Source organism: Brienomyrus brachyistius, unplaced genomic scaffold (assembly GCF_023856365.1).
Source record: "Brienomyrus brachyistius isolate T26 unplaced genomic scaffold, BBRACH_0.4 scaffold36, whole genome shotgun sequence".
Classification (NCBI taxonomy): domain Eukaryota; kingdom Metazoa; phylum Chordata; class Actinopteri; order Osteoglossiformes; family Mormyridae; genus Brienomyrus; species Brienomyrus brachyistius.
The window spans coordinates 2462794-2489115 of NW_026042311.1; the positions used below are offsets into that span (position 1 = coordinate 2462794).

Genomic DNA, 26322 nt, shown 5'->3' on the forward strand with positions numbered 1-26322 from the left:
TTTTTAATGACCAATTTGAAAAGGAAAAGGTGCGGATGGTACTAAACAGAGATGAGTATGGGTCCATATTTGGGAAGACAAATACAGAAACTATAATTTCTGAATCAACAGAAAAATCATGTAAGCACTCCACTGCCACCTCTAGGTCTGCTAGGAAACGCGCAGATGCGGAAGCAGAACTCGCTGCTAAACTAGAACAAGCGAAAGCCTTGCAAGAACTCCACGCTCAGCAATCAAGGGTCGATAAACTGGAGAGTGAATGGAAGATCAAGAGAGCTGAAATGAAAGTAAAATTAGAAGAGGAGAAAACTAGGCTACGACGGTTGCAAGCAGATAGTGATGTAAAGGTAGCAGCAGCACGCGTTAAGGCTTACAATGACTTCGATAGCGTGAAAGACACTGAGGAAGAAATATATAGCCAGATCCTACCTGGCTACAAAAAAACGAATCCAAAACCCCATTAGACCCACAAGCTACACCCTTCCATCCTCATTGTGTACCGCATGAAGCATCAAGAAATCAAGCTGATGCTAACTTAGCTCAAGCAATCGCTAGTTCATTTACCCTAAGTCGTCTACCTGTCCCAGAACCTACAACATTTACTGGTGACCCCCTGAAATTTATAGATTGGAAACTATCTTTCAACGCCCTAATTGGACAGAAGCCTCTTCCAGCTAGTGAAAAAATGCTCTTTCTAAAGAGTTATCTTGCAGGAGATGCTCGAAAGGCAATAGAGGGATTTTTCTTCAGAAATACAGATGACGCATATCAGGGTGCTTGGGCGATCCTACAAGACAGGTATGGAAGTCCATTTATTATCCAAAGGGCTTTTAGAGAAAAACTTGTGAAGTGGCCAAAGATCGCAGCAAATGACCCACTTGCACTAAGAGAGCTTGCTGATTTTCTGAAGGGATGTGCTGAGGCTATTCCGCACGTTAAAGGACTAGCAATCCTAAATGACTGTGAGGAAAATCATAAGCTTCTTAAAAAACTTCCTGATTGGTTGGTTAGGAGGTGGAGTCGTATTGTTGTGGAGGAGTTAGACCAAACTGGAGATTATCCAAGCTTTGTACACTTTACAGAGTTTATGGAAAGGGAGGCCAAAATAGCATGCAATCCCATTGCTTCCCCACTCCTGATGAACGTTAAGGCCACAGATGAGAGGCTACCAAACAGAGCCAAAGCACTTAATACAGTTGCTCATGTAGAAAGCCCCACAGTGGGGACAGTAGAAAGGACAAAGGAGATACCACCCTGCTTATGTTGCAAGGATGAATCACATGCTATTGCTAAGTGTCCAACCTTTGCAGCAAGAACCGTAAATTCAAAAAGGGCCTTCATTTATGAACACCACCTTTGCTTTGGTTGCCTGAGAAAGGGGCATATCACCAAAGAGTGTAAAAGGCGGCACACCTGCAGCTCATGCGGTCGAAGGCATCCTACGTGTTTGCATATAGAAGGCAGGACGAAACCAGCTGAAACAGCCATAAAGGCCTCCGGAGTAGCAGAGGAGCAGACTAGCAAAGAAACTCACAAGGTTATGTCCCATGCGTTGACACGGCATGCCTCAGCCACTTCTGGCATTGTCCCAGTTCTTGTGTCATCAGTAGCAGCACCAGAGAAGGAAATTCTCACTTACGCTCTGCTTGACACACAAAGCTACTCAATCTTCATATTGGAAGATTTAGCTGCTGAACTTAACGCGACTACACATTCAGTACAACTCAAGCTGAGCACAATGACAGCTATCAATACAGTAATAGCAAGTAAGACTACTGGCGGCCTACAAGTGAGGGGACTCAATTCTGAGATCCATGTCAAAATACACCAAGCCTATACTCGAGACTTCATTCCAGTCGATAAGTCACATATTCCTACTAAAAGTACAGCACTCCAGTGGCCTCATCTGATTCACCTGAGAAATAAGATTCCACCACTGCAGGACTGCGAGGTGGGACTGTTGATTGGTTATGACTGCCCATCAGCCCTGGCCCCCCTGGAGGTTAACATGGGTCATGTAAATGAGCCCTTTGCACAGAGGACTGCACTGGGCTGGAGCATTATAGGGTCAGCTAACCCCCATTTGGACAGACAGGGAAACCAAGGCTTTGTTCATCGGATTGCTGTGAAGGAAATCCCCGTGCCATCTGTCACAGATGTATTAAAGAGTCTAGAATCAGACTTCAATGAGAAGAGTCATGAGGATAAGTATGTATCTCAGGACGATATTTGATTCATTCAGCTTCTCAGTGACAACATTAAGCAGAAGGAGGATGGACATTATGAATTGCCACTCCCCTTCAAGTGCACCGATCCACCAGTCCTTCCAAACAACAAGAAGCTAGCTAACATTCGACTACAGCACCTAAAAAGGAAATTAAGGGCCAACAAGCAGTATTATGACCATTACGCAACCGTCATGAAGGAAATAATAGGTAGGGGTGATGCAGAACCAGCCCCCCTAGCTTCTGAGAGAGAGATCGTGTGGTACATTCCGCATCATGGGGTATATCACCCCAAGAAGCCAGGGAAGCTCAGAATCGTCTTTGACTGTTCAGCAAGGTTCAATGGAATTTTATTGAATGACACTCTGCTAACAGGCCCTGATCAGATCAACTCCTTGCTGGGAGTTCTCTTTCGGTTTAGGAAGGAAGCTGTTGCTGTGATCTGTGACATTGAGAGGATGTTCCACCAGTTCTACGTATCATCAGAATGTCGTAACTACCTGAGGTTCCTCTGGTGGGAGGAAGGTCAGTTAGAAGCAGAACCCCAAGAGTATAGAATGGCAGTCCACCTCTTTGGCGCTGCCTCCTCCCCTGGATGTGCCAATTTTGGACTCAAATATCTGGCCCAACAACACAAGTCTGAACACCCTTCAGCAGCAGCCTTCATAGACAAGAATTTCTATGTAGACGATGGATTAATCAGTGTTCCAACAGTAGAAGAGGCTAAGAAACTAATCACAGAGACGCAGGAACTCTGCAAAAACGCAGGCTTGCGCTTACATAAGTTTAATTCAAATCAAAGGGAGGTCCTTAACTGTGTAGCTCCATCAGAAAGAGCAGCAACTACCGATTCTCTCAGTATTAACCCAGGCATCATGCCGGAAGGACATGTGCTTGGGATTCAGTGGTCTGTGGAAACCGACACCTTCACCTTCTTCATTGATGCAAAGGATTGCCCCTCATCTCGCCGCGGTGTTCTGTCGGGAGTCGCCTCTCTCTACGATCCACTTGGATTCGTGTCTCCTTTCACCCTGATTGGGAAATGTATTCTACAAGAACTGTGTCACCGAGGCATTGGGTGGGATGACCCCATTCCTGTAAACCTGCGGTCATGGTGGGAGGAGTGGAAGAATGGTCTCCAGAGATTAAAGGAAATCACTATACCAAGATGTTATCATCCCCACAATTTTAGTAATATTGTTAGGACTGAACTGCATCACTTTTCAGATGCCAGTAATACAGGATATGGCACATGTTCCTACATAAGATATAAAAATGACATAGGTGAGATCCATTGCAGTTTTTTAATGGCAAAGGCCAGAGTAGCACCATCAAAAATACAGAGCATCCCGAGACTGGAACTTACTGCTGCTGTCACTGCAGTCAGGATTAGTATAATGCTTAAGATGGAACTTGAGGTGAAATTTGATGAAGAGTTCTTCTGGACCGACTCTCAGGTTGTGCTAGCTTACATCAACAATGAAGCACGGAGGTTCCATGTGTTTGTGGCCAACCGGGTACAATTAATAAGAGCAAGTACAGACCCAAAACAATGGCACTATGTTGACACAACACAAAACGTGGCGGACCATGCCTCGAGAGGCCTGAAGGCAGAAGAGATATCTTCATCTAATTGGTTATCTGGGCCCAAATTTCTGTGGGAACAAGATATATTCATGCCACCTAAACCCCCAACAGAATTGCTTGTTGGAGATCCAGAAGTAAAGGCTACTCAAATATTTGCAACCCAAGTCAATGAAGAGGATGATGTCCTAAGCCATCTGAGTCGATTTTCCACCTGGACAAAGCTCACTAAGGTAGTTGCAAGAATTAAGAGACTTGGATCAAAGGAGAGGCAACGACATGACGACATTGTGACTGTTGAGGAACGTAGGAGAGCTAGTGAGGCGGTGATTAAGCTGGTCCAACGTCAAAGCTTCCCTCAAGAGATAAAGGTGCTTGAAATGAGTCATAAAGGCAAATATTTCCCAAGTACTAGCCCTCTTCTTCGCCTTGACCCTTTTCTAGATGAAGGACTACTTCGTGTTGGTGGAAGACTGAAAGGGCCAACCCTCAGTCATGAACTAAAACACCCTGTCATCCTTCCTAGAGATGGCCACATTACAGAATTGGTTATAGCTCACTACCATGCTCAGATCTGTCACCAAGGACGAAGTCAAACATTAATGGAACTGCGAGCCAATGGCTTTTGGGTCATTGGTGGGAGTAAAACAATTGCCAAGTTTGTTCACCAATGTATAGAATGTCGGAAGCTCAGGCGACCGACAGAGGAGCAAAAAATGGCTGAACTCCCTATGGAACGCTGCCAAGCTTCAGCCCCTTTTACCTTCTGCGGTATGGATTGTTTCGGCCCATTCATCACCAAGCAGGGTCGCAAAGAGTATAAGCGATATGGGCTTCTTTTCACATGTCTGTATTCTTGAGCCGTTCACATCGAAATGCTCACAGATATGTCTACAGACACCCTTCTCAATGCCATTAGGTGCCTTATTAGTCTTAGAGGAGCTGTTAGCCAACTCCGCTGTGACCAGGGCACAAATTTTGTAGGGGCAAAAAATGAGCTCAAGGAAGCTCTCAAGCAATGTGACACAAGGGCCCTGCAAACATTTCTGGCAGATAAGCAATGTGAGTTCATTTTCAATGCACCTTCAGCAAGTCATGCGGGTGGCGTCTGGGAGCGACAAATCAGAACAATCCGGAGCGTACTGAATGCTACAATTGCTCAGTGCCCTGGAAGACTAGATGACACTTCCCTTAGAACGTTGTTCTACGAAGCGATGGCCGTTGTGAACAGTCGGCCATTAAATGTTAACGGAATAAATGATCCGCATGCTCTAGAGCCTTTCACTCCAAATCACCTCATCTTAATGAAATCCAGAATTGCTTTACCACCTCCTGGGAACTTCGTGAAGGAAGATTTGTATGCTGCAAAAAGATGGCGCAGAGTACAATACCTAGTTGAGCAGTTCTGGAGCAGGTGGAAAAGGGAATACCTCCTGAACATTTCTTTAAGACAAAAGTGGCATGTACCGAGGCGCAGCCTAAGGGTGAATGATATAGTTATCATTCAGGATGACCTGCTCCCAAGGAACGAATGGCGTCTCGGACGAGTGGTAGAAACTGAAGAGGGTACCGATGGTTTAGTTCGTCGAGTTAAGGTACAAGTAGGGGACCGGAAACGGATTGAGAAAGGTGACTGTAAATCCAAACCCTCAATTATCGAACGACCAATTCAAAAGCTAGTCCTACTCCTTGAAGGGCAGTAAATAAACTGAAACTATACGGGGCTTACATCAGGCATGCTTGTCTTGACTATGAAGGGAAAATTGTTTATTTGCATGTAAGGCCATTTCTGTCTGTGTTAATACGGTCTGGAAATCATGTATGATTTACTACCCTTATACCATGGTGAACTCATGCATCATAACATGATTTGGTGGGAGTGTTAGTGAACGCATAATCATCTAGGAGCCTTATTTTGAAATTAGCGAGACGGCGCGAGAGTAGCCGGCAATAGTGAGGGTTTATGGGAAAATCGAAGACTTGAGATCGCGCGCAGAACTCCATTGTGCTTCTCGTGCATCTTCGCGGGAGCGGCTTGTAACCTGGCTCGCCAACAAGCCTGATTGAGAATAGCTGAGAAATTAACGTTGTACCCTCGGGAAGTGGATCGAGGTACGATACCTTTAAGTATGCACTCTTGATTGTTTTGTAATGTTATTCTCTGTTTAAACTACTTATTTTTGTTTGTGTAGCTTCTGAATATTTGTTGTATTGAATTTGTATGTACACTAAACTACTATTAAGGTTGTTAACATTTTATTTCGAACAGTGTGCAAAACTCATTGTTTATTTATATTCTTTCCTTAGTTTCACGGTGCTCGCAGAGCGGCAATAAATACATTGCACCCGTTTGGAGACTCTCTACTTTATTATCGATTCCGAGGGCAGCTACATGTTGATTATGATTCTTTTTAGTTCCACAGTACATGCAGATACTAAAATCCAAGCATGCACTCTTAGGTTAATTGCTATCAGTTTATATAAAGATTTATAGAAATTTCAGTCAGAAAGCTTCTGATATAGAAAGAATGTTTACATTTTTTTTGGCCGTGGAATAGTTTTTCAGTGCTGCATGTAGTTTCTCTTTATTGTTTGATTAGGACACACTTACACATCAACAAGTGCAGTGGCAGTTGTGATGTTCTCGCATATGAGAAAATACAAGGACAACTTTTATTAAAGAAAACGAAAGGCTTTACTCTCCATACTCCAGTGAATTGCATGCATAGGCCTACTGCCGCATCTCACTTTGCCAACTTCCGCTTCCGTGCAGCTCAGGAGGATCTGGCTGCAGAACACTGGAAAGGGGTCCACAGCTCAAGGGGACCACCAGAGGACAGATGGAGTGGAACCGGGAACCAAGGGATTTGCCAGTGACTGGCACTGTTGTTTTCGACTACAATAAAAACAGCTGTACTGGCTAAATAATGAGCATACAAAAGGAAAAAAAGACATGGATAGGAATAAAAAAGTAATAAAAAATAGAAAAACAACCGAAGAGTCATTCACACTGAACACGCGTCTCTGCTCTCAGGACGATGATCCTGCCAACTGCGCCAGACTGTGACAGACCGAACTACAAAACTGTAGACTCAGTGGACAGCTGACTACGCCACCCTAGGAATTTCATCCAGCTTTCCATTGAGACTACAGTTTTGCAGTCTGTTCTGCCAAACAATGTATTAAAAAGTGCAGTGTTATACATGACACTGTAATTAGTTCAATTCAAGAGATGTACAATCAAGTTATAATAGTGTGATTATCATAATCACACAAATATATGAATTCCTCTGATACTGAATTAAACAACCCTTTATGCTGTCCCTTATGTGAATTAGTAAAAATCTCCATAGTCATACGCAATTCCAATTCCCCCTTTTATTTATTTTATGGCAGACAGACAGCAGTGTATTATTATATTATAATTATATTATATTTATTATAATTATATAATTATATTATATTATAATTATTATATCTATCATTATATTAGGGTGCCCCTCGCAGAAGGTAAATTTAATCTTATTTAATTACATTTTCTATATAGCGTCAGATGACAGTAGACGTCATTTACTGTAAGGTTACCTTTACTATAGAAGATATAACAGCTCCCAAAGTTCTTCATCTGATACAGAAAACATACGCCTGACAGATGTTGAAGTTTATTCCGTCTTTATTCTTCTAGACACCGTGAAAAACTATAAAATAAACATATTATTAAATTCCTGCATTACATTTACAAGACATTCTAAAAGATCCGTGATATTACCGCTAAACAGCGGCTCATACATCACCGCAATTCCACTTTTCAATACAAGACAACAAGTAAATACAATAAATATAAATTACCGTGTGCGCCTTCTGACGAAATGCTTAGGAGTTATTACAGATCCTGCCGTGACAAGCCGACAAACCACAAGTTGACTCTATGAATCTCCCAGCATGCATTTACTCCTACCCTATTCCGTCACATGACCATGTATTCAAGGGTTAACAAGGATCAATTAAATAGTCAGCAGAGGGCACTGACATACATTTCACAGTATACATTCTATATTAAATCAAACCAGCAAAAGGTGATTATAAAATAACCGTCTTAGCGACAGTTACAGAGTGGCGTAGTCACCCTTTCGCTCTATAGCGCCCCCTACCCCTACTACGTTTATAATTATAATAATTGCCTCATGTGCAGTTACGCTGGTTAAATTACCTGGAAATGTTATTAGCTGCACATTCTCCTAGAAACTAACAACGGTGCTCACTCAGGTATATTTATAATGGTCAGAAAGCTGATGTAAAGTCTGATATAGTGCTGAATGTGTTATTTTGTAGACAGTAATAGGTTTAATTAATTTTATATTCCATTACTGTAGAAAGCTATACTTGCTTACTTAAGGTATTTTGCGTTATTAATGTGTGATTTAAATGCAAATAGTTTTATTACAGTCAGCATTTATTCAGAGTGAGTAGCTTGTCATCATGAAGAGGAAGTGTGACAATCGTGAGTTTTTGGGCAACCACAGAAAAGCAGGAAAGTAGAGACAGTGAGATAATTAGTGCCAGTCAGATAATAGACGTATACAGTTTGTGAGTCAAAGGTTCTTCATATATTAATCATTCCCATTCAGGTAACAAATCCTTAGAAATCCATTCCTGAGCATCATGCCAAGAAGCACCACTTGTTTACTGATAACTGCTTTCATGTAAACTCTGCTGTGCTGAGAGTAAAGATGAAGAGGGAGAGACAGCAAGAGGCTGCTGATGGCAAAGAATGCAGGCGACATGGAGGGGAGTGAGAAAAGGAGCAAATATTGATGGTTAAGAGTGAATAATGACGTCACAGCAGCCTGATCCTGATGTTAGTTTAATATGCTTCTTAGTTTGGCCTGTGGTGTGTATTTCAGATACAGCATTTAATCAGGGAGACTGAGTGTGAGTCAATGGCAGAGAGAGAGAGAGAGAGAGAGAGAGAGAGAGAGCAGACAGGCAGGTGAAGATGAAGGTGTATTAGGGAGGAGGGGGGAGGAGCTTGGACCTTCACCAAATCAGCCAAATGTAAATGTCACGTCTATCAAACAGGAGACCCTGCTTTCAGGAGAAATGGTTTAAAGATCACACTGGGCTCCATTACAGCCCCCCCTCGTCTTAAGGGGGGTTCTTTGTTTCTACTGTGCAAAATAATTTGTAACACAAATGTCTAAACTGGCATGAAAGACACATTCAGCTCTTGTGAAGACTGGCATGTGAAACTGGAAAAGGCACTGGGGAAATTCAGTGCACATAAAGACAGGCAGTGCCACAGATTAGCACTGATGACATGGATTCAGAAGATCAATCCTGTTAATATTCAACCTTCAGATGAGCTGGAAAGAGCAGCAGCAAGTGAGGAAAAATCTTCTGAAGTTAAGCACTTGGCACGGCAAGGCCTGGCTTTTCGAGGTGTTGGTAAGGAGAGTGGGAATTTCAAGCAGCTTCTAATGCAAACAGCAGAGGGCGATGCAGAGCTGACCATGTGGCTGAAAGGTCACTTTGATTTCACCAGTGCTGTTCCTGGGTTGCCCTCAGTCCTTGTTATTGTTTATGATTCTCACTGTCCTGCACTGTGTCTTGTTAGCTCTGTATTTAAGTGCCTGTTCTGCTTCTGTTGTTTGATGGTTCATTATAGCTGTATGTTGTATGTATGTATATAGTTCACTAGTTGTGTTTATTCCATCATTTAGTTCATTCCTGGTCATTTGCTGTTTATTTTGGATCCATCCTGATCCTTTTGGTTTTGATGTGTGTGTTGTAATAAACCCTATTTTTCCACCCGTGTCATGCACTGCCGCAACCAGAAGAGGGCAGAAGATATGGCACAAAAACAAAGGAAGAAGCCTAACTTTAAAAAGAACAAAAAACATCAAGACTCATCCAGCATGGGGTGGTGGGTTAACGAATAACACAAACAATCAAAGAATAAGCAAACAAATGAGAGAAAAGATGCAGAGATGACTGAGAAGCAGGGGATGACTGGAAAAGAGACGACAGGACCAGAAGACAGGAGGGATACAGGGAGAGCGGAGAAGACAGTATAACTGAAGAATGGGAGAAGAGGAGAGACCACAGAGGAAGGAGAACATAGATGACTGGAGGGGAGGGAATATAGGAGCAACAGAGAGAAGGAGGAAGGGCTGCGGAGGAGAAGACAGGATAAGAGGGGAAAATGTGAGCAGAGAAGGACAAACACCCCCACTGCCCACCAAAGTGCACTTGTAAGTAAACCACAATTTTAGCCTTGGGCTCAATATCTGGACTTGTCTCTGTGTAGCGATGCATAGAATCCTTGTCACTGGTTATGCCTGTACTGTATTAGTCCTAAACCTGCCATTATAGAGTAAGGAGAAAAGATTTTTTTTAAAATAAATCATTTAAAAAAAAAAAGGTAGAGCGATGTAGCCCCAGGAGAAGTCCCCCCCCCCCCCAAAAGCCCTGTTTGTTCCCTTCTAGCTACCAGATGAAACTCACAATGCACCCCAACGCCACCTAACTTCTCTTCCACATGATGCACCTTATTTACCCTCTGAATCCTGTCTATTATTGAACGTTTTTCTATCCATTTGATTATCAACTTATTACACAGTATGTACATTAGTCAGCCACATATGCTGTATGGCTTTGTTTTCCGGACAGTCTGGGCTACTCAGATATGTCATAATTCGATTTGTAAATGCTGACAGTCTTGATATTATCCTTCTTATCAGGAAAAACTACTTCTGCATATAGATATTTCTCAATTTTTAGTCTCATCTAATATAAAAATTGGCAGGTAGTACAAATATAATCTTATAAATGCTGAGATTAGAGTATCTGCTGGTGGACACCGGTGGTAAGGGATGCCGTCAAGCTGAAGAAGGAGTCCTATCGAGCCTTTTTAGCCTGTGGGACTCAAGACGCAGCTGACAGCTACCGGCAGGCCAAGTGGGATGCGGCTTTGGCGGTCGCTGAGGCAAAAACTCGGGTGTGGGAGGAGTTTGGCGAGGCCATGGAGAACGACTTCCGGACGGCTTCGAGGAGATTCTGGTCCACCATCCGGCGGCTCAGGGCGGGAAAGCGGTGCAGCATCAACACTATTTATGGTGGGGATGGTGCACTGCTGACCTCAGCTCGGGACTTTTATCGGTCGGTGGAGGGAATACTTCAAAGACCTCCTCAATCCCACCGACACGCCTTCCGATATGGAAGCAGAATGTGGGGACTTGGGGTGGACTCGCCTATCTCGGGGGTGGAGGTCGCTGAGGTGGTCAAAAAGCTACTCGGTGGCCGGGCTCCAGGGGTGGATGAGATTCGCCCAGAGTTCCTCAAGGCTCTGGATGCTGCGGGGCTGTCCTGGTTGACACGCATCTGCAGCATCGCGTGGACATCGGGGGCAGTACCTCTGGACTGGCAGACCGGGGTGGTGGTCCCCCTCTTTAAGAAGGGGGATCGGAGGGTGTGCTCCAACTACAGGGGGATCACACTCCTCAGCCTCCCTGGCAAGGTCTATTCGGGGGTCCTGGAGAGGAGGGTCCGCCGGATTGTCGAACCTCAGATTCAGGATGAGCAGTGTGGTTTTCGCCCTGGCCGTGGAACAGTGGACCAGCTCTATACTCTCAGCAGGGTTTTGGAGGGCTCATGGGAGTTTGCCCGACCAGTCTAAATGTGTTTTGTGGACTTGAAGAAGGCATTCGACCATGTCCCTCAGGAATTCCTGTGGGGAGTGCTCCGGGAGTATGGGGTTCCGGGCTCCCTTTTAAGGGCGGTTCGGTCCCTGTATGACCGGTGCCAGAGCCTGGTCCGCATGGGCGGCAATAAGTCGGACTTGTTTCCGGTGAGGGTTGGACTCCGTCAGGGCTGCCCTTTGTCACTGATTCTGTTCATAGTTTTTATGGACGGAATTTCTAGGCGCAGCCAGGGCGTTGAGGGTGTCCGGTTTGGTGACCTCAGGATTAGGTCTCTGCTTTTTGCAGATGATGTGGTTCTGTTGGCCTCATCGGACTGTGACCTTCGACTCTCACTCGGACAGTTCGCAGCCGAGTGTGAAGTGGCTGGGATGAAAATCAGCACCTCCAAATCCGAGACCATGGTCCTCAGCCAGAAAAGGGTAGAATGCTCTCTCCGGGTTGGGGTCCTCCCCCAAGTGGAGTAGTTTAAGTATCTCGGGGTCTTGTTCACGAGTGGGGGAACGATGGAGCGGGAGATCGACAGGCGGATCGGTGCGGCGTCAGCAGTCATGCGGGCGCTGCATCGGTCTGTCATGGTGAAGAGAGAGCTGAGCCAAAAGGCGAAGCTCTCGATTTACCAGTCGATCTACATTCCTACCCTCACCTATGGTCATGAGCTATGGGTAGTGACCGAAAGAACGAGATCTCGGTTACAAGCGGCCGAAATGAGTTTCCTCCGGAGGGTGGCTGGGCTCTCCCGTAGAGATAGGGTGAGGAGCTTGGTCATTCGGGAGGGACTCAGAGTAGAGCCGCTGCTCCTCCTCATCGAGAGGAGCCAGATGAGGTGGCTCGAGCATCTGATCAGGATGCCTCCGGGACGCCTCCCTGGGGAAGTATTCCGGGCATGTCCCACTGGGAGGAGACCCCGGGGAAGACCCAGGACACGCTGGAGAGACTGTGTCTCTCGGCTGGCCTGGGAACGCCTCGGGATCCCCCCAGAGGAGCTGGATGAAGTGGCCGGGGAGAGGGAAGTCTGGGTCTCCCTGCTGAGACTGCTGCCCCTGCGACCCGACCCCGGATTAAGCGGGAGATGATGGATGGATGGATGGATGGATGTATTTTGTTAGTTTTATTTTCAATAAAATGCACCCAGTGCATTATTAATTTAATAGATGCAGGAACTAGTGAGCGGTATTTAGTAACATACATCAAAAACATCTTCAAGATTCCAATATGGAAGGTGACTGACAAAGTTTTCATGCAGAATTCATAAAACAAGGCACCTCAAGGAGTCATGTTCGATTCGGAGATGGCACTGTAGTCCCGGATAGGAACTATGGTGTGCAGTATTTAGCTATGTACATAGCTAAAACATTTTAAAAACTTTGTTAGACTAATACCTTAGTTATTTTTATAATTTTAACAAACACACACAACAAGCACACGTCTGCCTGCCTGGTCGGTCATTTCTAGCCGCTATTTAGGTTCTTCCTCAAATCTTGTTGCCTAAATGACTTATATCACACTCATATTAATTAAAAATTTCCCTATAACAAAACAATCCTTATACATTTTCATAAAAAACGTGAACTATATATGTTTGGTGTTTTTTTGATTGAGCTAACTCTTTTTGTGTTTTTGTGTGCGTGTCTGATACAACTGTAGTTTGTATACCTTTAAACATTAACAAAAACAGTTAATGTCTTTTCTTTAGAATTTACAAGTCTATTTCTGTCTGTTTTTTCGCGATAAGTTAGTAAATGACTAAGTTAGGGTGCTTTGGGGTTTGGTCACCCATTGCGATCATCAACCTAAAGTTAAACTCTAAAGCCCCCCGACCTCCGGGGTGTGTGTGTTTCTGTGCATGCGCGTGAATAAACATTTACTGAAAACGTATTTATTAAAATAACTAAGACTTTATTCTGTGAAAGTTTTTAAAAATGTATTTTGATGCATGTCACTAAATGCTGAATAGTACCTAGCGGGAGCTGCTCCTCCAGAAACAGTTGCTAGTCCATATAATTTCGTACTTAAAACATGACAGGGCTTTTGCCGTTGGAAAATAACGCATTTACTTAACACACTGACAAACACGACAAATGTTTTTTATCCCTTAAATTATTAAAATAACTAAGGTATTAGTCTAACAAAGTTTTTAAAATGTTTTAGCTATGTACATAGCTAAATACCGCACACCATAGTTCCTATCCGGGACTACGGTGCCATCTCCGAATCTAACGGACTCCTTGAGGTGCCTTGTTTTATGAATTCTGCTTGAAAACTTTGTCAGTCACCTTCCATATTGGAATCTTGAAGATGTTTTTGATGTATGTTGCTAAATACCGCTCACTAGTTCCTGCATCTATTAAATTAATAATGCACTGGGTGCATTTTATTGAAAATAAAACTAACAAAATACAACTAAATTATTTTATTAATTAAATCTTATTGGCTTAAAACTTTATACTAATTTGTCATACGACCGTTTAAGTTAAGGCACTTTATCCCGCTGATTAAGCCATTGAAGTTAGATACTTCATCCAGCCCCCCAGGCCCTCAGCGGGGCGCCCGGGGCTATGCTAGAGTCCCAGAGCTGTGGTGTTAGACATCGACTTTTATTTCAATTAGACATTTATTCGTAAATAGTATAAAATAATATAACTGATTAACAAATAGACGTAATGTGCATTCTACCGGGGCGTGAATGCTGTCTGTCTGCTTGTCACACTCAGGACCAGCGGTTAAACGAGATCTTACACGCACTTATGCTTAAATTCTTTATTAATTATCGTTGGCTATGTGCTTTAAAACACATTTTATACTTCTTGTACACACGTTTACTTATTGTATACACACTTTAAAGTTCCGAAAATGACTTGCCTCAGCTGTTTTCAATAAAAGACAGTGGTGTGTGGGTATTGTGGCTGCACGCACAAGCGCGACATGGAGAGTTATTTTAACAAGGATCGCCAGCGTTATTCCTTGATTCTTGTTGTCGAAATGCTTAAGATGTTTTATTTTAAATAACACATTACCCGAAAAAGAGTCGTGGGAGCGCTGCGGTGGTGGGGGTCACACACTATCCCCCGCTCCTTGTGCCTCTTTACCATAGGAGGAAAACTCCGCTCGACGTAATAAAAATATCTGAGGATGGTTTTTATGTTCGTCGCCGCGTTTCTCTTTTAACCCATATTTGTACTTGTGCGCAGACGGTCATATATGAAAGACAGAATTTACTGGGGGACAACATGTCCGACTTGATGTGTGGCCCAAGTTATTATAGATGACCCGGATGACCTACCGGGATGTACAAAAGTGCGGCCCCATACGCTGATGTAATACAAACGGTTGCGTGAGGAAAAACACATGCACGGTCAAAACTACCGCTAAGCGTTTTTATTGGACGACAGACCCTCCGCCTCCTCCTCTCATTCTTTGCTCCAACTTTATCATTTTCTCCCAGAGTCTCATTGTCTCAGAGTTTCTCTCAGACTCGCGCAGCACGGCTCTCAGCTCTCCGGCATCGCTCTCTCCGAGTCCTTTGCGGATTATCCAAAGCCGTGGGGACCTTACCGCAGTACCGCACCAGACACAGCGTACGCTCACACTCTGTCAGGTAACCCACCCTGCTCAGCCCCCACACCCCGGCGGCACCCGACAAAACCCCACACTCTCCTCAATATAAAATTATAATTTTTAAAATAATAATAAATAAATAATAACTTATTAAAATAATACACGCTCATAAGCACTCTCCTCAATATAAAATTATAATTTTTAAAATAAATAATAGATAATAATAAATAATTAAATAAATAATTAAAAATAATTAAATAAATAATTTAAAATAATAATAAATAATTTAAAATAATAATAAATAATTAAATAATAAATCCCTCTCCCATGATGTCACATTGTACCACCACAACCACGCCCCCCCCCCCGTGACCTTTATGACCTTTAGGTCATAAATCATTTTGAAAGAACCGGTATTTTATCCTCTCTTCCCAATAAGCCCTAAAGTTTGCCATTGTTTTTGATACAATCCCTGATGGAGTAGTTATGTTGTTGAAGAAATTTGTTCCATCTATGGATCCTGTTGAATCTGCTGTTGGTGTGTTTTTCTATTAATGCTTTACAAGAATTAATAATTAAAAACTCAGGACATTCTTTACCCAAAAGTACACTTTCGTTACATATGTTGTTTCATAACCCAGGTTCGAGTCTTCGCCTGGGTCACATGTGTGTGGAGTTTGCAGGTTCTCCCCATGTCATCGTGGGGTTTCCTCCGGGTACTCCGGTTTCCCCCCACAGTCCAAAAACATGCTGAGGCTAATTGGAGTCGCTAAATTGCCCATAGGTGTGCCTGTGTGAGTGAATGGTGTGTGAGTGTGCCCTGCGATGGGCTGGCCCCCCATCCTGGGTTGTTCCCAGCCTCGTGCCCATTGCTTCTGGGATAGGCTCCGGACCCCACTCGACCCGATAGGATAAGCGGTTTGGAAAATGGATGGATGGATGGATGTTGTTTCATACTGGAATGGCATAGGGGTCAGTCCGTGCCAAATCAACCAATGTCCAGAAAAATTCCATGGGCATCATTCCTGATTTAGATGAACTTTCTGTTTTGATCCTTATAGAGAACATTGATAATTTCCCAGTTTTATTGAAAAATTCTGATGCAGTCCAAAGTTATGTCCCTTTCAAATTTGGGTGCCACGCCCCTTTTTTGCACTCGCGAATCGCGCTTGTCATTTGTAAGGGTTTTCAGGAGACCATATCTTCGCTTCTAAGCAAGCTAGAGAGCTGAAAATTGCTCTCCTGGTTTACTTGTCCCTGCTCAGGGGAAGGACTTCAAAGATGTAGACCTGCAAAAATCAGTTTTTGGTTCACTTTTTTCAGATTTTGACCCCAAGCTGTTGGGTCACCACCACACCTACATCCAATATTCTTCTATACTTTTGTTATTTGAGGACGATACTGTAAGCAGATGCAAATTCATTCTAAATAACCATTTATTCTTTGATATATTGCCATCTGAAAATGGTCACAGGTGAGAAATCCCCCCACAGGACCCCCAACTTCGGGGGTGTGGTTGACTGTGCAGATAGTTAGTGATGGGAATGAAACTTATACAGTTGAAAGAAGCATATCTGAACTATAAATTCTGAAAATATAACTATCTCAACTCAACTCCTTCAATATAAGCTCCCAGGGACAAATATGACATTTTCAAGTCTTTCTGTTCAGCTGCCAAGAGGAAAAGAATCTGCTGAAAAGAGCAATTTTCAGCCCTCTAGCATGCTTAGAAGCGAAGATATGGTCTCCTGAAAACCCTTACAAATCATATGCGTGATTCGCAAGTGCAAAAAAGGGGCGTGGCACCCAACTTTGAAAGGGCCATAACTTTGGACTGCTTCAGAATTTTTCAATAAAACTTGGGGAATGTTCAGTGTTCTCTATTAGGATCAAAATACCAAGTTTTCATCAAAATCAGGAATGATGCCCATGGAGCCCCTGGTTGATTTGGCATGGACTGACCCATAGTGGATAATATACCATGTTTAAAGGTGTGGACTTTACCTTCTAAGTTTTTATTAACAAATAATGTAGAAGAAGTCACCTTTAAATTGACACCTAAAGTTTATCCATCCAAATATTTTCAATCTAAAAGGATCAGAGAGATTGACACCAGCTGTTCTTTCTGTGAATGTGACTGCAAAAACTATTAATGTAGAAGAAGTCACCTTTAAATTGACACATAAAGTTTATCCGTCCAAATATTTTCAATCTAAAAGGATGAGAGAGATTGACACCAGCTGTTCTTTCTGTGAATGTGACTGCAAAACTAATGTTCGTTTATTTTGGTCTTGCCTTTTTGCTGAAAAATTCTGCTCTGATATGCTTAACATGATACAAACAAATGTATGTCATAATTTTCAGTTTTCTTGTAAAGATGCTTTTTTGCGGGTTCTTTGTACCCGGAAGAATACATATCACGATCGCAGTCGGGCGAGCAGGGAGCGGAGAATCAGGAGCTCCGGCTTATTAGGTAGAACAAACAGACGAGGCGAAACACGGACCACGACGTCAATGACAGAACTGGGGATACGTACTCTGACGTAACTTAAATACACAGGACTGAATGAAACAACAAGAAACAACCGATAACGTCGGGGGTCCACATGAGGTTAACGAGGGGGGCGTGGCACACAGGAGGGTCGTACGAGCCGGGCGTGACAATACAGATAAATTTAATACTATTAATTTTATATTCATAAATGTAAACACAATAAATCTAACCTATTTTTCCCTTTTCACAAATTAGACCTAATAAATTATATTAATCTAATCAGAAAGTCTAAAAATCAATCAGAACTGTATCTTGATTTGATGCGTTTTTACCTGATCTATAGACATAGTGCTAAAATGTTCTGTCATATTTGGTATTGATCTTTTACTTTGCAATAACTCTGTCTGAATATCATTTTTTGTTTTTGTTTTGTTTAATGTTCTGTCTGTAAAATATATTACCTGTACTTGTTGAGCATTGGAAATAAAAAAAAAGTGTGATTCAAGTGTTTAGTTTGACCTTTACTTCGCTACACCAGTTAATATATTTTGATGAAATTATAAAATTACACAGTTTTGTCTTTGACCCCCCCCCCCCCCCAAATAGCTTGGATCCCCCAATTTCTAAATTTCTCAAATCGCCACTGTTAATGATTTAAGTGTTATTGCATTACCGCTTTTTACACGCACGATCATCCTGAATGTGTGTTATAACCGAATTACGGTTATTGTTACTAATTATTAAGTCACATAGATAATATCCCCCAAAAACCCTACGATGTGCCGCTGAATCCGTGTCCATTTTTGCATGAAACGGAGTTGATCATTTCCTGCCTGTAAACGAAAGTGAAATTAAGTGTCGGGATTTTAAAGGCAGAGTCGCCATTTAATCAAGATTCTGGAATAATGTAAAGATATTCTATGTTTAAAGGTAAGATTAAATTAATAATAATACAATTGATATGTTTAACACAGCCTACATATATAGTGGAATTAAAAAATTTCAATATAATTAAACATTAAATATACGTCCGTACAGCACAGTGGGTTACGTGTATCAGAAGAGTTTTCGAATTAACATCAATAATATTTAATTACTTGCGCTAAGCCATGAGTTCGCCTAATACACTGTGCTGCGTAACTATGGACCGGGACGTAGGCTGTAATATTTTGAAGCTATATTAAGTTTTTCTTTTATTAAGTGTTGGGGATTAATGCCAGTGTGCCGAAACATCCGGGTTAAACTCAATGCTTAACATTTTATTAAATCAAAGGTTTTACCACGGATCTGTTCTGTGTTCTCCAATCTGAAATGTGCTGATCTTAATTGTAGTCATACTTTGTAGTCGTATTTAAACTGTTTAATGCAAGTAGTACGAAAGTCTGATTTTAATAATCGGTAAAGAATAAGTCGAACGCAACCCACAGCGCAGCTGAATGACAGAAGGTGGTGTATATGTGTATTACACACACACACACACACACATATATATATATATATATATATATATATATATATATACACACACACACACACACACAGGGTTAATTGTGTTGTGTGTGTGTGTGTATAAGTGTTAAATTGGTAACAGTGGTAAATACAGAGGGGTCACACATTTTACCGGAAAATAAACACACGGTGTGATTTTAGAGACACAAACTTCACTTTTATACAGATGGCGGGTTTGCACTTGTGGTAACGAAGCATTTTAGGCAACGTTTCCTCTTTTCCCCTGAGAGAAGCAAGGTAAGCCTCAATTTCCCCAGAGAAAGACAAGACAAGACAGGTGTTCTAACTCTTTCTGTGAGAAGTTATTCTTGAAAAACAAGTTATATAAGTGACCAATGAAAAACATGTTTGTGCAGTTCAATCATGGCACAATAATATTATGGGTGAATCATGGACGACGTATTTGAATCTCGGGATGATTAGTCTATACACGATCAGAATCAATGCATGCATCAATCACCTCATATGTATACGTCTGCTGGGGACGGGGGTTGGGGGCACTCCGTCAAACCGTGTGTAGTGGAGCCGAACAATCGCAAAAAATCATTAACAGTAATAAGCTAGAAAGAGATCTCTCAGTGGAGGAGATTGATGATTTTATATCGTCCAAGGCGTCTAGGGATTTATCAATACCATCGATACGAGCCAAAATTCGGTCCAGCACAGAATCGGCACCGCCCGCGTTAGAATGGGAGTCATCGTCTTCCTGACTAGCGGATTCTTGTCGAGCCGATTTATTATTTTTCTTTCTTGTCAGTGTGAGACCTAAAAAATGGGAAAATCGCTGTGACTTCGACATGGTTAAAGTATATTCGGAACTGTTGTAATAGCGATTTGGAGATTAAATGGTGGAGAAATTAAATAGTTGGGAGCTGAGCAAGACTCTAAGCGTTCGTCTTGTACGAGATCACATGACTTCTTGGCTTCTGATGAGTCACACCTGTTCTCAGGTAAATATCCAGGTAGGATAGAAAAACTTACTGGACAGTAGCTCTGCAGGACCGGAGATGGAGACCCCTGGTGTACAGTGTTTGATATGGTTTTCAAATTATCAAATTTTTATAAAAACACTTTCTAATGTTACAAACATACACAACCTACTGGAAATAAAGCATTGAATTCTAACCCTGAACTTGTCATACTTTTAGGTCCCTTGGAAATCAGCCTTTGTCAGAATCAGAATTAGAATCGGAATCAGAATCGGGTTTATTGGCCAAGTATGTGAGCAAACACATACAAGGAATTAGATTCCGGTCGATGGTCTCAAGCATAACAGTGTAAAAACAACAACAATCTGTTTAATTATATTCATTATATAAATGAATATGTAATATGGATTTATATTTATAAATATAAAGGTAAATGTTTAAAAAATGTATAAAAGTGTTATTTGTATGTATAATATGTTTATACTATTTTTAAAAATAAATATATTTATGGATACTGTATATATTATACATGTGTACATTCATATATACATACACACACATATATACATAAAGTGTGTAAATGAACAATACAATATAGTAAGCAGTGTAAATCGTATATACAGAAAATACAAAGATTACAGAAATATATCCCACAGACTGTACATAGAGTGCAGTTGCAGTGCTGTAGGTGTTTAGCAGTGTGACAGATCAGCTGTTTAGGAGGGAGATGGCGAGGGGAGAGAAGCTGTTCCTGTGTCGGGTGTCCTGGTCTGCAGGCTTCTATATTGTCTGCCTGAGGGCAGCAGGTCAGAAAGTCTGTGTCCAGGCTGTGTGGGATCTGTGATGATTCTCCTGCCATTTTCCTGGATCTTGAGAGAGACAGGTCCTGGATGGAGGGCAGGGGGCACCGATGATCTTTCTGCTGTCCCTACGGTCCGCTGCAGTCTCTTCCTGTCCTGTTTGGTGGCTGCTCCATACCAGACTGTGATGGAGGAGCAGAGGACAGACTCAGTGACTGCAGTGTAGAACTGGATCAGCAGCTCCTGTGGAAGACTGTACTTCCTCAGTTGTCTCAGGAAGTATATTCTCTGCTGGGCCTTTTTGAAGATGGAGGAGATGTTGGTCTCCCTCTTCAGGTCCTGGGAGATGGTGGTACCCAGGAACCTGAAGAACACCACAGTAGACACCGGGCTGTCTGATATGGTGAGGGGGAGCAGTGATGACGGACGTCTCCTGAAGTCCACTGTCATCTCTACAGTCTTGTGCGTGTTCAGCTCCAGGTTGTGCTGACTGCACCAGAGTACCAGCCGCTCCACTTCCTGCCGGTATGCAGACTCATCACCATCCTGAATGAGTCCAATGATGGTGTTGTCTGCAAACTTCAGGAGTTTTACAGCTGAGTGACTGGAGGTGCAGTCATTGGTGTAGAGGGAGAAGAGCAGTGGGGAGAGGACACATCCTTCAGGGGCACCGATACTGAGGGACCGTGTTTCAGAAGTGACCCCCCCAGCCTTACTTGCTGCTTCCTGTCTGTCAGGAAGCTGGTGATCCACTGGCAGGTAGCTGGTGACACATTGAGCTGGGAGAGTTTGGAGGAGAGGAGATTAGGCACAATGGTGTTGAAAGCCGAACTAAAGTCCACAAAGAGGATCCTGGCATAAGTTCCTGGATGGTCGAGATGTTTCAGGATATAATGCAGCCCCATATTCACTGCATCATCCACCGACCTGTTTGCCCGGTAGGCAAACTGCAGGGGGTCCAGCTGGTGTCCTGTAATGTCCTTCAGATGGGCTAAAGCCAGACGTTCAAAGGATTTTATGACCACAGACGTCAAGGCAAGAGGTCTGTAGTCATTCAGTCCTGTGATGGTGGGTTTATTGGGGACGGGATAATGGTGGAGTCTTTGAAGCCAGAGGGAACTTCACACAGCTCCAGGGATCTATTGACGATGCGGGTGAAGATGGGAGCCAGCTGATCAGCACAGGTTCTGAGGCAGGAGGGGGAGACACCGTCTGGTCTGGGGGCTTCTTGGATTCCTGTTTCTGGGACAGCCGGCTCACATCTGCTTCGTGTATTCTGAGTTCCGGGGGGAGGGTAGGGGGGTCATAGGTGTGATGGAGGTCGTGGTTTTTGTACTGTACTGTGTAGATGTACTTTGTTTAAGTACATCTGCCCTCCCCTGGTCTGCTGGAATATCACTGCTGTATACATGCACCCACTGCAGTCATCTGCGTTCACTGACAAATGTAGTATGACCAGAAGCTTCTGCGTACGACCGTCCACAGCCCCAAAGCAGAAGTATGAATTAGCCCTGGGTTCCTGTGCAGTAAAGATGAGTATTCTGGGATGGGTATTCTGGGATGAGTATTCTGGCATTGATTTTGGTGTTTTACAAGCCTGGATGGGTGTATAAAAAGGAAAGATAGTATGGAAACATTACACTGCTCACAAACTAATGCAACAAATTGGCTAACTGTATTCTAAAACAAAATCTGAGTTATTTATGTTTATGATGAAATCACCAACGGTGATTTCATGATTAGCAATTTTTCTCCCGTTATTAATGATATTTTAGATGTTTAAACATCCATTCATCCATCTTCTACCTATTTTCTGGGTCATGTCGTGGGGGCAGCAGTCTAAGCAGGGAAACCCAGACTTCCCTTTCCCCGGCCACTCCCAATCCCGAGGCTTTCCCAGGCCAGCCAAGAGACATAGTCACCAGGGAGGTGTCCAGGAGGTATCCTAAGCAGATGCTCGAGCCACCTCATCTGGTTCCTCTCAATGCGGAGGAGCAGCAGCTCTACTCTGAGTCCCTCCCGAATGACCGAGCTCCTCACCCTATCTCTAAGGGAGAGTCCAGCCACCCTGCGGAGGAGCAGCAGCTCTACTCTGAGTCCCTCCCGAATGACTGAGCTCCTCACCCAATCTCTAAGGGAGAGCCCAGCCACCCTTAGAAAAAACTCATTTCGGCCATTTGTATTCGCGACCTTGTTCTTTCAGTCACTACCCACAGCTCATGACCATAGGTGAGGGTAGGAATGTAGATCGACTGTTAAATCGAGAGCTTTGCCTTTTGGCTCAGCTCCTTCTTCACCATGACAGACCGATGCAGCGCCCGCATCACTGCTGACACCACACCGATCCATCTTTCGAGATTTCGAGGTGCTGATGCTCATTGCAGTTGGTTCACACTCAAATGCGAAGTGCTCCAGTGAGAGCCGAAGGTCACGTTCCGATGAGGCCAACAGAACCACATCCTCTGCAAAAAGCAGAGACCCAATCCGGAAGCCACCAAACCGGACACCCTCAACACCCTGGCTGTGCCTAGAAATTCCATCCATAAAAGTCTAGTCAGAACCTCACAGCCTCACTCACCAGCTCAGGCTCCTTCCCCACCAGAGAGGTGATATTCCATGTCCCTAGAGCTAGCTTCTGCAGCTGAGGATCCCAGCGAAAGTCCCTGCCTTCGCCCACTGCCTAACTCACACTGCACCCGACCCCTTTGGCCCCTCCTACAGATGATGAGCCCACTGGAGATGGGGCCCACGTGCCTTCTTCAGGCTGTGCCCGACCAGGCCCCATGGGTGCAGGCCTGCCTGTAGGGGGGAAGGGAGGGCCCAGTGACCCACATCCGGGGGAGGGAAAACGTAAATCTGTGTTTTTCCTCATCATAAGGGGTCTAATGAGCCGCAGTTCATCTGGTTCCTCACCCAGGACCTGTTTGCCTTGGGTGACCCTACCAGGGGCATAAAGCCCCGGTCAGCTTAGCTCCTGGGATCACTGGAACACGCAAACCCCTCCACCACCATAAGGTGTCAGCTCCAGGAGAGGATGTTTATACATATATTTATAAAAAAATGTGGCATTGAAATTTTGCACTAAACCTCTTTACTATGTCTTATTCTACACATGGAATATAATAGAATGGAGACCCAATTCATCAGTTTGATGTAAAAATGCTGAGTACTCGATATTGTGTATTTATCTATGTATCTACTTACCCTTCATGTTCACAGAGGCCCCAGCAGGAATCATCTGGTCTGGATCAGCATAGAAATGGATGGATCTGCTTACACCCCTGTGGGGTGTAACAGAAAGAGCCCTGAGAGGTAACAGTGTTACAGCCCACTAGCATGCATGTCTCTCTGGGTCTACAGTCAGACCATAACATAAAAATAAACTGGGCTCCTAGCTAGGGCTGGTCAGTGGGCAGCACTTTAATATGTGTAGCTTAATCAAAAGACCTCGCCAACTTCTGTCTTCACCGTCTTCTTCCACAATCAGCCAGTTCTTTTATACTAGAGGCGAGCAACAGACCATCCCTCCTATACAAAATGGCCACATAACAAAACTAAACAAACAAACAAAAACATATTTAAACAGGTAAAAAGGAACATCGGTCAAGTCTAGTTGTGGAGGTTTTTAAACCTAAAAGTTTCATATAATATCTAAATTTTAGATGAGACAATTTCCTTAACAGCTGACTGTAAATAAGTCTGTTTACATCAAGAGCTTCACAGCATATCAAAGTACATGAAGGTAGAGCAGAAGGCTAAACAGCAGTGTGATGCCGTCCCCATTGTATGAATTATATTTATACTATGAGGGTTTGTTTCCTCTTGCTGCCCACAGTGTCTTGATGAAGAGAGCAGACTCCCCAGTACCCAGCTGTGTTTCCCTGAAGAGTGACGCGTCAATGGATCGACCAATCACCTTCAGACAGAGACCTTTTCCTACAGATCAAAGGTAAATGTGCATTTAAACAAACACTGTTAATGACATTCAGACCCTCAGTCAAATGGCACAGAGACACATACAAGCTATGAGGAAATAACATATTTATAATGAATGCACCAATTTTTACCTTTAACAGATTCCATCACCTTGAGAATTTAAACAAAGGTTTTGTCTGTATTCTATATAAAAACCATCTGAGGTAAATGGATGAGGATTACTGTAAAACCTGACTTCCTGCGAGCTGGAATTGGAAGTTATTTAATCGCAAAGTGGATTTTAAATTTCAGTCCTCAACAGAGAGCTGGAAAAAACTGGATTGCTTGTTTCCCCCCCTGCATGTCCATTAAAGAATGACTCAACAATAGATTGTCGTCTCGTGAGACGGATGTTTCTGTTTTGATAACAAATAATTTCACTCCCATGAATTCATTAGATCATACTCAGACGAAGGCTTCAGTTTAACATGTTTAATCGAATTATGTGGCTTGAACAATAAACTACTATAATCAGACTAAAAAAAAAGAAAGACTATTGGTTTCTTTGCCAAAGGTGACGTTTAAATACGTTTAAATTACACTGCAGTGGTTCTCATCCCCTGAGTATAAAATAAGATGATTTGTTGATCCCAGGGTTAAATTCTCTTGCGTTCAGCAGCAAAGTGCACAGATACAAACATACAATGTAAAACAAAGACAACGCGCAAAGACAGCAGATATAGTGCAAGTCGGTAAACATTTTTGGATAAAATTTCTATAGGTGAACAAGTTTAAGAAGTACACAGTACACAAATAAAAATTATAATAATTAGAAAATAGAATATTTCTCAAAAAATAAATAGAAATAGAAATGTATATTATTTATATTCCCGCGACCCAGTAGGATAAGCGGTTTGGAAAATGGATGTATGGATGGATTATTTGTATGATTAAAAACAGAGAGCAGCTTTTACCACATTAAAAATCAAACGTTACGGCTGGCTGTGGGGGCTGCACATCGACAGCAGGCATTGTGGTGTCCAACGGCAGCAGGCAGGAAAGATCCCCAGTAGCGCTTCTTAGCTCACGGTGGGGGAATGAGCCGGTGGCTGAAGGTGCCCCAAGATAGCGCCCCCTGGAGCCTTGGTTGGGTTATGGACCAGGTCAGTGGGGCCTGTGCCCTGGGGCCTCAGGACATTAGAAGCTGTGAGTCACAACATTTATAGTGCAAGCCATGAAATGTGCCCCCCTGTGGGGTGTAAGAGAAATAGCCCTGAGAGGTAACAGTGTTACAGCCCACTAGCATGCATGTCTCTCTGGGTCTATAGTCAGGCCATAACATAAAAGTAAACTGGGCTCCTAGCTAGGGCTGGTCAGTGGGCAGCACTTTAATATGTGTAGCTTAATCAAAAGACCTCGCCATCTTCTGTCTTCACCGTCTTCTTCCACAATCAGCCAGTTCTTTTATACTAGAGGCGAGCAACAGACCATCCCTCCTATACAAAATGGCCACATAACAAAACTAAACAAACAAACAAAAGCATATATAAACAGGTAAAAAGGAACATCGGTCAAGTCTAGTTGTGGAGGTTTTTAAACCTAAAAGTTTCA

The 26322-nt window shown here is 43.1% G+C and overlaps 2 protein-coding genes across 2 annotated transcripts in view; one reads left to right on the forward strand and one right to left on the reverse strand.

Moving 5' to 3' along the window:
* The window catches only part of LOC125721991 (E3 ubiquitin/ISG15 ligase TRIM25-like), a 162884-nt gene that overhangs the window by 16551 nt on the left and 120011 nt on the right, over positions 1 to 26322 (reverse strand). The window lies entirely within an intron of this gene.
* Positions 24671 to 26322, forward strand: part of LOC125722026 (NLR family CARD domain-containing protein 3-like) — a 65658-nt gene continuing 64006 nt past the window's right edge. Inside the window, exon 1 of the mRNA XM_048998275.1 lies at positions 24671 to 24745. Within this exon, the coding sequence (XP_048854232.1) occupies positions 24696 to 24745 (50 nt within the window). The 5' untranslated portion in view covers positions 24671 to 24695. The remainder of the gene's footprint in view (positions 24746 to 26322) is intronic.